The sequence below is a fragment of the Chiloscyllium plagiosum genome, chromosome 21, assembly GCF_004010195.1.
Source record: "Chiloscyllium plagiosum isolate BGI_BamShark_2017 chromosome 21, ASM401019v2, whole genome shotgun sequence".
In the NCBI taxonomy this organism is placed as follows: Eukaryota; Metazoa; Chordata; class Chondrichthyes; order Orectolobiformes; family Hemiscylliidae; genus Chiloscyllium; species Chiloscyllium plagiosum.
The window spans coordinates 7515742-7528593 of NC_057730.1; the positions used below are offsets into that span (position 1 = coordinate 7515742).

Sequence of the window (12852 nt, forward strand, 5' to 3'; positions counted from 1 at the left end):
CTATCTCTGTAACCTCCCCTAACCCCATAACCCTCCCTATCTCTGTAACCTCCCCTAACCCCACACCCCTCTCTATCTCTGTAACCTCTCCTAACCCCACACCCCTCTCTATCTCTGTAACCTCCCCTAACCCCATAACCCTCCCTATCTCTGTAACCTCCCCTAACCCCACAACCGTCTCTAAGAGAAAGTGAAGACTGCAGATGCTGGAGATCAGAGCTGAAAAATGTGTTGCTGGAAAAGCGCAGCAGGTCAGGCAACATCCAAGGAGCAGGGGAATTGACGTTTCGGGCATAAGCCCTTCTTCAGGAACCCTCTCTAAGAGACGAGTTACATTCCCACCATGAAAGTGCTAGTGATTGACCATCTCAAACAAATGGAAATCTAACCATCTGCGATTGACTTTCAATGACAGCGTCATTTATGAATCCTGCACTATGAACTTCCTGGGGCTACTATTGGTGTCTGGGCATTGGACACTCTGACCAGTTTATGTATTAAAATCGCTTTACCCAAGTGTACTTACCAGTGAGGCAGACAAAGGGACATAAAATTTCATTTGCAATTCATCTTGATTTTATGAACAAGATATTCCTTATTTATAAAAAACCTTGCGAGCATTTCCCAAATTCTCACAATATTTAATTTCTATCTAGCTCTGTCCATCTGAGAAAGGATATTACCCTCAGTGACCTTGAACTGGGTTATTGGATACTCATTCCTCTCTGACATTAGAGCTGGCTCTCGTCTATAAACCTGGGGCTCACAGTTTGGGGCGTATCTTCTCCTGGGTCTTCTTGAGTTGCTACACAGTCTTCTGCCAGGGGTCTTCCTGCAAATCTATACTGAGGGATGGCTGCCATGTGTGTTTTTAATACCCCTCACCCCGGACATACCGGAATGTTCTTTAGCCTTTGACCAATAGAGTCATGAGCTGGGTTCAAAACATCCAATGGGATTACACCAACACCCCTCATCGTTGCTCTGCCAGGGAGGTGTATAGTGCATGTTCTCAGACAGTCAAGGTGCCACAAAGTCTGATCAATACTTCTCCAATACACAATCCTCGGGCTGGTTGTAAGTGGTTGTCCTTGAACCTTTGTGACCTTTTTGACCTGGGTTTCACTGTTGCCTGCAGCCAATAGCTGCTGTTAAATTTAGCTTGGCCAATTTTCTGTCAGGCCAAATTTTGAATGTCCAATTTTGGGTCTCGGTCACTTAACCACACCATCAATCCGAAGCTGAACTGGACCAGCTATATAAATAGTATGGCTCTTTGAACAAATCAAAGGCTCAGAATTCATGTTGATTTATTGCATAAGATAATGGTTCTTAAGGTAGGATTAATTATGGAGATAGGAGACAGTGAGGACTGCAGATGCTGGAGATCAGAGTTGAGAGTGTGGCACCGGAAAAGCACAGCAGATCAGGCAGCATCCGAGGATCAGGAAAATCGACGTTTCGGTCTCAAGCCCTTCATCAGGAATGCCCCGGCCCGCAACTTTGATTTTCCTGCTCCTTGGATGCTGCCTGACCTGCTGTGCTTTTCCAGCAACACGCTCCTAATTATGGAGATTTCCACCCAATCTGATGACATCATTCAACCTTGAAAAGGAAAAGGCTTGAGATCCTTATCGGGACAGAAATATCATCAGTATCACCTGACAATCTGATGTCTAACTAGCTAATATAATTTATATCTATGACCATTATGCAATAGACTATATCTTGTTAAGGTGCATCCTTAGGTAGAATATAGAATGGAAGCTTCAAAGGTTCTGGTGGAACAGTGGTAGTGTTCCTACAACTACCTTCTGTGAGCCAGAAGGCCTGGGCTCAAGTCCCACCTGCTCCAGAGGTGCGTCTCTGAGCAGGATGATTAGAAAGTATCTAGAAAGGAGGATCGATGGTTGCAATTGACCCCAACCATTAGCTGGTCTTATTTGGTTCCACACATACACAGGGCAGCACAGTGGCTCAGTGGTCAGTACTGCTGCCTCACAGTGCCTAGCGACTCGGGTTCAATTCCAGCCTCAGGTGACTGTCTGTGTGGAGTTTGTATATCCTCGTGTCTGCGTGTATTTCCTCCAGTATCCTCCTACAGGTGAAAGGTGTGCAGGTTAGGTAGATTGGCCATGCTAAACTTCCCCATAATGTCCAGCGATGTGTAGGGAAGGTTGGACTTGCCATGCTAAATTGCCCATAGTGTCCAGAATTAGCCATGGGAAATACAGGGACCCAATCCTGAGGCCATCAATAAATAAGAATCATAAATTGTCACGGTTATCAAAAGATATTGTCACTCAAACCTGTATCTTTCATTTGACTTATACCTTTCTGGATATGTTTCACTTCGTGGAATGAAAACTCACCTGCAAATGATCCAAATCCAATCAAATTTTGGGAATAAACAATGAAGCCAGAAAGGAATACACAAGTGAACTATATTCCAAGTAGTTACATTGACGTATGGGAAAGGTGTTGTTAAACTTGAAAGGGTGTCAAAAAGATTTACAAGGATGTTGCCAGGGTTGGAAGTTTTGAGCTACAGGGAGAGGCTGATGCGAGCCGATGTGTGGTTGCCTTGGTAACCCCATGAACGGTATAGATAAGGAAATCATCCAATGACTGAAGAATGAAAAAAAATCAGAGCTCATGGAATTTAAGGTGATTTGCAAAAGAACCAAAGACAATGGGTTGGAGGATTTGAGCTATAGGGAGAGACTGAATAGGCTGGGGCTGTTTTCTCTGACACTGAGGGGTGCCCTTATACAGGTTTATAAAATCATGAGGGGAATGGATAGGGTAAATAGGCAAGGTCTTTTCCCAGGGTAGGGAAGTCCAGAACTAGAGGGAAAAGGTTAGGGTGAGAGGGGAAAGATTTAAAAGGGACCTAAGGGGCAACTTTTTTATGCAGAGGGTGGTGTGTGTATGGGAGGAACTGCCAGAAGAAGTGATGGAGGCTGGTACAATTACAACATTTAAAAGGCATCTGGATGGGTATATGAATAGGAAGGGTTTAGAGAGATATGGGCCAGGTGCTGGCAAATGGGATTAGATTGGGTTGTGATATTTGGTCAGCATGGACAAGTTGGATCGAAGGGTCTGTTTCTGTCCTGTACATCTCTAAGAATCTATGACAGAGCAGCAAAGAGAGAAAAATGTACTTATAACAGCTGAACTGGATTATTCTCTCTCCTTGGAGAAAGTGAGGACTGCAGATGGTGGAGATCAGAGCTTAAAAATGTGTTGCTGGAAAAGCGCAGCAAGTCAGGCAGCATCCAAGGAGCAGGAGAATCGACGTTTCGGGCATAAGCCCTTCTGCAGGAAAGAGGAGGGTGTGCCAAACAGGCTAAGATAAAAGGTAGGGAGGAGGGATTTGATTCTCTCTCCTTGTTTTTCTCTCAGAGTCTGCAAAAGGACTGAAAGGTAATAAAGCAAATTGCTGAAGCATTCCTGCACTGAAAGCTCAAAGGTATCTGCAACATTTGGAACTGCTGAGAATCAAAGACATCAGTTAGACAACCAGGCTCTCAGGTTCCAATCAAATACCTCAAAGGACTGAAAGAACTTTTAATTTTCTTTTATCTTCCTTTTCTTACTAGACATTATCCTCATTTTAAAATTTATTTTTGCATTTGAGTGTATAATTTTGCATCCTATTACTTTTCTCATGATTATTAAGCAATAACATTCCTCTTTCTTTCACCAAAGAAAACGTTGTAATAGGCTCCTTAATTTTGAGTGAGTATGACATTTAAGTCTGGTAATAGCCGCATACTAATAAGAATAAAATAAGGAATAAAATTTCTGTTGTGCCTGTGTCAGAAGCAAAGGAACCAATTCGTCCCTCCTCACCTATTCATAACAAAAGGGAAATCAATCGCTTAAAATATAATTTAGGCAGGAAAATTTATTAAAGCTGCAACATTAAAAACATGACTGAAAAAAACTCAGAATCCCTACGGTTTGGAATCAGGTTATTCAGCCCATCGGGTCCACAGCGTCCCTCCGAAGAGGATTTTAGCCTGTAACCCTGCATTTCCCATGGCTCACCCACCCATCCCTGGACGCTATGGGCAATTTGGCACGGCCAATCCACCTAATCTGCACATCTTTGACTGTGGGAGGAAACCGGAGCACCCGGAGGAAAGGATGTGCAACGTCCACGCAGCTAACGTGAAATCAAACCTGGGTCCCCTGGCGCTGTGAGGCAGCAATGCTAACCACTGAGCCACTGTGCTGCCCACTTAATGGGTGCGGTCCACTGTGTAAGACGATGAACATTGTATTTTCACCCATGAAATTTTCACAGTGGCAATTTTGCCTGTGAAATATGAAAAGCGTTATTTTGGCTGCAAATAGAAATTAGCCATCATTCTGGCTACAAAGCATCAAGTCAAAACAAAGGGTAATAGATGCTTGGAGCTCTCTTCCACAAATGACAGTGGATGCCGGATCAGTTTTTAATTTCAAATTTGAGATCAATACATTTCCATTTAGCTCAAGGGATTAAGTGATGTAGGTCAAAGACAGGTATACGGAGATAGGTCATAGATCAGCCATTCAATGGTGGGGCAGGCACCAAGGGCTGAATGGCCTTCTCTTGTTCCCCAGTTCCTAAAAGATAAGCAGGACTCCAGTAAGCAGAGTTACAATTTTATTATCTTATGAAATTTAAAGCATTATCAGAAAGAATAATGCAGAATTGACAGAGTACGTAATTGAAAGGAAATGAAATAATGCAGCCCTTCCCACCCCCCCAGCATTAAACCTATCAGATCAAAAACCAAAAAGAACTACAGATACTGTAAAGCAGAAACAGAAACAGAAACCCTTCCTCAGAACAGGAGGAAGGGTCACTCCACCTGAAACATAGATTTCTCTCCACAGATGCTGCCAGAACCTTTGCCTTATACAAAATATCACCTTATGTGCACCCTGGGCCGATCTGCCATCTACAGTGCTCAGGTCAAGAATGTGATAGAATACTTCCACCTTTCCTGGATGAAGGTATTCCATCTGTAGCCAAGGAATTTGGCACCGTCTGAGACAAAGCAGCCTACTTTATTGGCTCCCGAGCCACCACCTTCAACAGTCAGTCCCTACACCACTGACACATGGTGATAGCAGGGTGTACTGTAACAGGACCCTTCAACAGCACCTTTCAAACCACAACCTGAAAGGCCAAAGGTCAGTAGATACATGGGAACACCACTGCCTGCAAGTTGCTCTCCAAGCCACTCACCATTCTGATTTGGAAATATATTACTGTTCTTTCATTATTGCTGGATTAAAATCTTGGTACTCCCTCCCTGACAGCATTGTGGACAAATCTCCATCTCAGGAACTGGAGCAGTTGAAGAACACAGCTCTTCTAAAGAGCAATTAGGGTGGTGGAATAACTTAGCCATGAAATCGTTTTAAAAATAACCTCCCATTCCCCCTTTAACCTCCTCTAGCCTCACTACCTTTCTGATTTCTGAACTCTTCCAAATTTGTCCATTCACTCATTTCTAATCTTAATTGTTCCGTCCATTAGCGGCCTAGCCTGCAAATATCTCAGCAGGAGGTTTCGGAGTTCCTTTTCCTCACCTTTCTGCTTTCTCTAACTTTCCTCTCCTTGCTTGCAATCTGCTTTATTTGAGCAAGCTTTGGATATGCGTTCTGATATTAATTTTTACAGCAAACACTGCGCCTGAGGACACTTAACTGCATGAATAGTGCTAATGCAAATTGTTATTGTTATTGTTATTATTATTGAATCTCTTCTTCATGTCCAGGCAGAAATTGCTGCTGATGTTTTATTTGGACTTAACGATAGGCAAATAGATTCAAGGCAATATTACAATGCCTTATTAAACACCAATAAAGCTTGTTTCAAAGGGATTTTAATGATTAGATAAGATTAGATTAGATTCCCTACAGTATGGAAACAGGCCCTTTAGCCCAACAAGTCCACACCGACCCTCGGAAGAGTAATCTACCCAGACCCATTCCCCTACCCTATATTTACCCCTGACTAATGCACCTAACACTATGGGCAATTTATCATAGCCAATTCACCTGACCCTAATGATGCCCTGGGATTAAAATTATCTTGGTCTTTATATCTGCAATAGCAAATGCCATCCGTTCACATATCTAGACTGGCATTAAAATCTGGACCACAGTTTACTGACTTCATCTTAATGAAGCTCACAGGATCCCTATGGTGTGGCCATTCGGCCCACTGAGTCCACACCAACCCTCTGAAGAACATCCCACCCAATCCCTACCCTGCAATTGCATGCCTAATCCACCTAGCCTGCACATCCCTGGACACAATGGGCAATTTAACGTGGCCAAACTACCCTAACTCTGTGGGAGGAAGCCAGAGCACTTGGAGGAAACTTAAGCAGACACTGGGGGAATGTGCAAATTCCACACAGACTATCATCCAAGGCCAATTGAACCCAGTTCCCTGTTGCTGTGAGGCAGCAGTGCTAACCACTGAGCCACCATCTCCCCCACTCCCCCAATGCTTTGCTCTGTGATTCTGCAGTGCTAATGGTAAAGGGTACTTTGAGGCATCAGAGTTAAGGGCGCGGACCATTGGTTCACTGAGCAATTGCACCTTCTCACTCTGAAAGAGGTACACTCCTTACCCACTTAAAGCCCAAGGTTTGGGGAGTGGAATGTAGGGATGGGGGGAAGCTCTCAAGGGGAGTGTCAAGGGAATAAAATCAAAGGTTTGCACATTTATTGTTTCATGGATAATTGACACTTTGAGCAGGAGGAACACACCATGCCAGCAATTGCAAGAAAGATATTTGCCAGAAGTTTTTAGGGGCTACTGGATATACCAATTTAGACCTGTAAAAGTTAAACAGATCATGCACATAACTCCAGTAGTGTCATGACTGCATAATTATGGACCGGTAATACATAGAAAAACAACGCAAGAGGTTGCGACATTTCTTAAATGAAAAGTTAATTTGACTGCAACTAGACAAAAGAAGCTGAAAAGTAACTATTTCAATTCATCTGTTATAACAGGTTCTACATAGATTACAGAGAAAAACGCGAGGAAATATAACAAGTCTAGTCCAGAAATTAAAAAAAATGTCCCTCACAACTCATTGCGAGAATCTAGTTACACATTGAGCTGTTTGAAAGTTAAGAACCACAGGCAGAAGATGAGCTGTGTCTCAAAAGCAAATTCCTTATATGAAGCCTGACTTAGGTCCTTGCATAGATCCCCTGGTAACAGTGGAACTCTTATTGTGCCAGCTATTAATGCCTGAAAAAGGCAAGCTGTCTAGACAAAGAGAGATGCCATATTAAACCATCTAGAAGAAAGACTTCTCTCAACAGAGGGGATGAGAAAGAGAGAGGCATCTTGTAACAGCTGGAGGTTTGTTGTATTGTAACACTGCAAGGCCAGAGCCAGCACTCCCAGAATCTGCCGTCCTGTTGAGCCTACATGTAAATGAACACATCGAACATTCAACTGCAGAAACCATCACAACTGCTGAATCTGACTTCAAGTGTTAACCTTTCTGCTTTAGCAATAGGGAACACAAGCAATGGGCCCCAATGGCAATTCATAAAAAACGTTTGGGACTTACTTCTTTTGAAGTATTTGTTTAGTCTGATTTGCACTTATTTTAAGCTTGCCTCAGTTTCTTGTTAATAACTATATCACTTTATTCCTACGGAGTCATCGGTAACAACTTGTAATAAACTAATATTTAACCATTTTAAACCAAAAGTTTAACTGCTAGTTTACTTGAACTTGGATCGTAAGTATTAAAAAGGAATTTGTGGGATTCCTTGTGGGATGTGTCTCTGGCTTTTTCAGTATTTACAGCGTATCCCTAGTTGCCTAAATTCACTCACTGAGCTCCCTTGAGGTCCACTTGCGATGGTGGGTTGTGGTGCATTTTTCAGCGGAGACCTCAAAGGGGCGTTACCTTCCTAATTAGCAAAATTAGCTGACACATAGACTGTCTTGGGTCACTTTACCCTTTACTTGTGAATGGGCAGGTGCTTAAGATCATATCCCAGAAACTCTGTATGCACGACCCAGTGCTGGGTCCGGATAAATTGTCCCCTAGGTTCTTCTAACTTTTTGCCATATCTCATCCTTGAGTTGGAGCTTGTCATTCTGTTTCAGATTCTTGGTAATCCTTGTGTATTTTGAGGTTTAACACCAAAATTGAACATGATCGTTTACATGAATGATAGACTGCTTGGAAAGCCCTGCAGAGACTTGTACTTCATTCTTCAAGCTGCATATCCCAGTGTTCCACTGGGTTTTAAAAATTGCTTTGGCACAAATCACAGACATCGACAGTAATAAAACGACATCACAGCCAATTCGTAAATTATGGCTTTTCACACTCATGGAATTAATGCAATATGGTATTGCTACACTGTGGGTTATGTACTCAACATTCAGTGCCCAGAATGTGATCATTGCAGTTTGTTAACACTTAAGCATTCCTTTATTCCAGAAACAATTTGGAAAGACTTATCAGTAGCTTGCATCTGCAATATTCCTGACCCTTTGACATTTCTGACAGAATGAACTATCAGCAGAGGGCTACAGGCTTTAGTTGCATGTCAATTTGTAGGAACTGAAATTGTACGTACCTGAAAGAACAGTGAAGACAGCAGCAAATGCATTCAGTTTGAGGCCGTCTATCACGTTACTTGAGTGAAAGAGCTCGAGACACATCAGGCTGAAACCAACAACTAAAAGCACGATATATAAAACTTCAGAGATGACCGACAACCAAAGAACACCTGCAACACAGGAGACACAGACTTGAGAAATCACATGGGGAGACTGGAAGAGCACATCTGAAACAGTCTGAGCAGTTACTGTGCATGATATGAACGGAAGGAACCTTGCCTCAACTGTCTAATGATAATTTAGCTGCAAGATACGAAGCTGCATTAAAATATGTGCAATCACAAGATGCATTAAGAATGGAAAATGGTTCAAATAGACAAAAAAACATGACATTTTACCAAAGTCTGAAAATCTGCCGATTAAAATTTAGAAGCTAAAATTATATTTTCACTCCAATGACCTTTAAACAATTCATTAAAATTATAATTAATCAACTTTAATAGATTAATGATGTTTTAATCCAAGTGACATAATTGATTCTTATAATTTAAAGCTCACCGAAGCATTAATCAAATTGACTCCAGTTCTACTTTCCCAGTTAGGGTTCTATAATAGCCACAGTGCTTGCTCGTTAACTAAACAAAGTACTCAAGGAAATATAGATCAGATTTCATGTTAAAATCAATTGAATTCATTTTTTAAATTTTGCTTTGAGGTTAAAAGTGCAAAGGCTCCAAAACGGCAATACAGCACCTTCTGCTAATAGACATTTAGGAAGTTGATTCCCAACTAGTGACAGGCAAGAATATTGACCCCACTCAATGTATTGGAGTCAGTTGCTTCACTCAGTGCTGGGTGCTACAAAGCTGTAGTCAAACACCTCAGGTGAACGCAAAAGTCAGAACAGTTGCCAATTGTCAACTGAGAAGCTGAGCAACAGGCAAAAGGCATTAGAGGAAATGCAGCAGAAAGTAGAACATGAAGAAGGGATAAGAGCTGAACATGAGCACCCGCTGTGCTCAATACCAATAAACTCAAAACATGCTTCCCCATTCACAAACTGTCACACAGTCCACAACAGAACTCTCCTTTCTGCTTCTTCATTGGAATTGTTATTTATCAATTAATCTTCCACAGTTTCTCTAATTCTTCATTTCAGTATTCAAAATGAGAAGATTACAAATGCCACCAATGTTCGGTGGCTGGATGCAGTTTGATGTCACATTACGAGTTTGGATTGGGCAGACTGGTTAGGGAGAAGGCAAAAGCTAGGACTGTCTTCAGTCTGAGACTTCAAAGGAATGCTTTCTTTTATACATAAATATTTCTGTACAAGATAATCATAGATATACTAGGCACTGACCTATAGTTACATTAGATAAGGACATCTTCATGTGCTCATGTCCATGTTGAAATCTGGTCTGGGAAATAACTCCAAACTGTTCTAACAGTACTCACCTTGTGCTATTTATACTCAGTGATGTGCAGCTCTTTAACATCATCACAAGGCTGCCTCAGGATCCTTACACAGCATCCTTACCCCATGTTTTGTCCCTTGTCATAAACATTGATGAATAATTCTATGCATTCTCAAAAGAGTTACTTTGATCCATTCTTTTTATAACATTTACTGGACTTTTATTTTCCTTATGCTTCCTACCCTTGCCTGAGTTTTGGACATGATCTACGATCAGATACGGAAACACTTGATGTAAAGTTGTTGATCTTGTTTGTTCTCTGCTAGTTTCCATTAGATCAGAGACTGAATTGATCTGACTGAAGGAATTTGGGGTGATGTAGTTTCAGGAGGGAATGACAATTGTGAAGTAGTTATAGATCTTGCACCCCATTACTGGTGTTGGATACAATTAATCGTTTGCTAGGAAGGAATGACATAGTCCTTTCCTGCATTGCTGTTCTTCATGTGAAGCATGTTCCCTTGCTGTATTGATGATGTATGTTCCCAGGACATGAACGTATGCATTGAGTTGGGAACAATTAGATTTGCTATCTTCCTCAGACTGTTGCGAGGTGGCCCGTTTTGTTATAATAAGTACATTGTTGGTGGAATGCCAGATAGTTTTAACATGAAGCTTTAGAATCACCCCTGAAGATAGTGTAACATTATTTTGCGCAGGATTTTGTGTTGATGCTCTCATGTTTGGTATGTTATTCATATGCAAGATCTGTTTCCTCTGGTCAGACAGCTCATTGTAGTTTAAGTAGTCGATGACAGGAAGGATGTTGCAAAACTTGAAAGGGTTCAGAAAAGATTTACAAGGATGTTGCCAGGGTTTGAGCTATAGGGAGAGGCTAAATAGGCTGGGGCTGTTTTCCTTGGCATGTCAGACACTGAGGGGTGATCTTACAGGCATGGTAGATTCATTTACAATGCGTCTGGACAGATGTATGAGTAGGTGGGGAGCAGATGAATACAGATGCTTAGGAATTGACCGACAGGTTTAGACAGTACATTTGAATCGGCTCAGGCATGAAGGTCTGAAGGGCCTGTTCCTGGGCTGTACATTTTCTTTGTGCTTTGCTCTTTTTACAGATGTTTATAAAATCATGTGGGGCATGGATAGAGTGAACAGACACGGTCTTTTCCCTGGGGTGGGGGAGTTCAAAACTACAGGGCACAGATTTAAAGTGAAAGGAGAAAGATTTAAAAGGGACCTAAGGGGCAACGTTCTCATGCAGACGGTGGTGCGTGTATGGAATGAGCTGCCCGAGGAAGTGATGGAGGCTGGTACAATTATAACATTTAAAAGACATTTGGATGGATACATGATTAGGAAGGGATTTGGACCAAATGCTGGCAAGTGGGACTAGATTAATTTAGGATATCTGGGCGGTGTGGACGAGTTGGACCGAAGGGTGTGTTTTTGTGCTGTACATCTCTATGACTCTATGACTCGAGTCAATGTATTCTGTGGAATGTTGTGCATTCATTGGAACCTTTTCTGTATAATATTTTTGATTAATTTTCTAGACTCTGTAATTTAGAGTATTTGTTCTAGAGTGGAATCCACTTTTGATTGAAATAATTCAGTGATTGATTATCTAAGAGGCCAATGACATTTCTGCCTCAAATGAACTGTTGTTGTAATAGTTGCATGGCTCAGATAGTATGCACGGTGATGATGCTTTAAGAAGTCATTTTGTCTGGCTGTTTTTGAAGAGAACTTGTAAGACAAAAGTGCAGCGCTGGTTGGTAAGACCACTTGAGTAAACAGCTTGTGACACCTCGGCATTTTTTTTACAGTCTGAATGGGTGTGGTCAGCTGTCACCGATCAGGATTTCTGGGTTTTAGCTTTAAGCAGAAGCTGTTGGAGTATCACTAGAGTTGGGAGCTTCAGTGAATGTCTCCTGACTGCTACTCTTTCTGAATTTTCTCTTGTTTTTTTTTTCTTCCTGGATTGAGAACTGCATGTGAGAATTTGTGTCTAAATTTTCCTTTTTACCAAGGGGTGTGTTTATGGGATGTTCCTGTATTAGAACAGTTAATTAGTAAAGTTACTGTATCTATTATTTTGTTAGGTTTTACAGTAAAGTAATTCAAAATTCCTCTTGCTTTGGTTGTATTTTAATTACAGCGTTTAAATAAATTTTGTTTTGTTTAATGTCAAGTTGTTTGTCAAGTCGCATTGCATGTGGAGTAGGCACTTCACATTTGACTTTAAAACTAAAAAAAAGCTAGGGTCTCAGCTACATTCATAAAGTATTTTGAGGGGGTCTAGTCTGGTCCATAACAGTACAGATTATTAATGATGATACTGACAGGCTCTTTTGAAATTTGATGACTGCTACTGAAGCATAATCTCATCAGTGTCTCCTTTGCTCTAGATGTGGAATATTAGGTTGTCAAATGTAAATCTTTTCATATTAATCTGTTGTCTGTGTAACATATGATCTAATGTTCTTCTGCTGCAGTAGGAAGTGTGCAAACCTGTTCAGCATTTGATTTAGTTTTCAAAACTGAAGTTTTCTAAGATCTTAGGAATTGTGCATTTCATGTTGTGAATTTGTTGATCTCTCAAATTGATTTGATGTCTTGAATTTGTTCCGATAAAAAAAACTTTCATCAGTGAATTTTGTTGCAATGGCTGATTGTTGATAGACTCATGAGGTTTGTTGACTATTTTCTTAATTTGGAGAAATATTGCTGAATTCTGACCTCCTTGTACTATACACATATTGTTACCTTGTTATGCATGCGGCTGAGTAAGGT

General features: G+C 41.2%; 1 protein-coding gene across 1 annotated transcript in view; it reads right to left on the reverse strand.

The window, feature by feature from the left end:
- gsg1l (gsg1-like) overlaps positions 1 to 12852 on the reverse strand; it is a 207117-nt gene that overhangs the window by 17886 nt on the left and 176379 nt on the right. The window contains exon 3 of the mRNA XM_043711014.1: positions 8638 to 8790. Coding sequence (XP_043566949.1) covers positions 8638 to 8790 — 153 coding nt within the window. The remainder of the gene's footprint in view (positions 1 to 8637; positions 8791 to 12852) is intronic.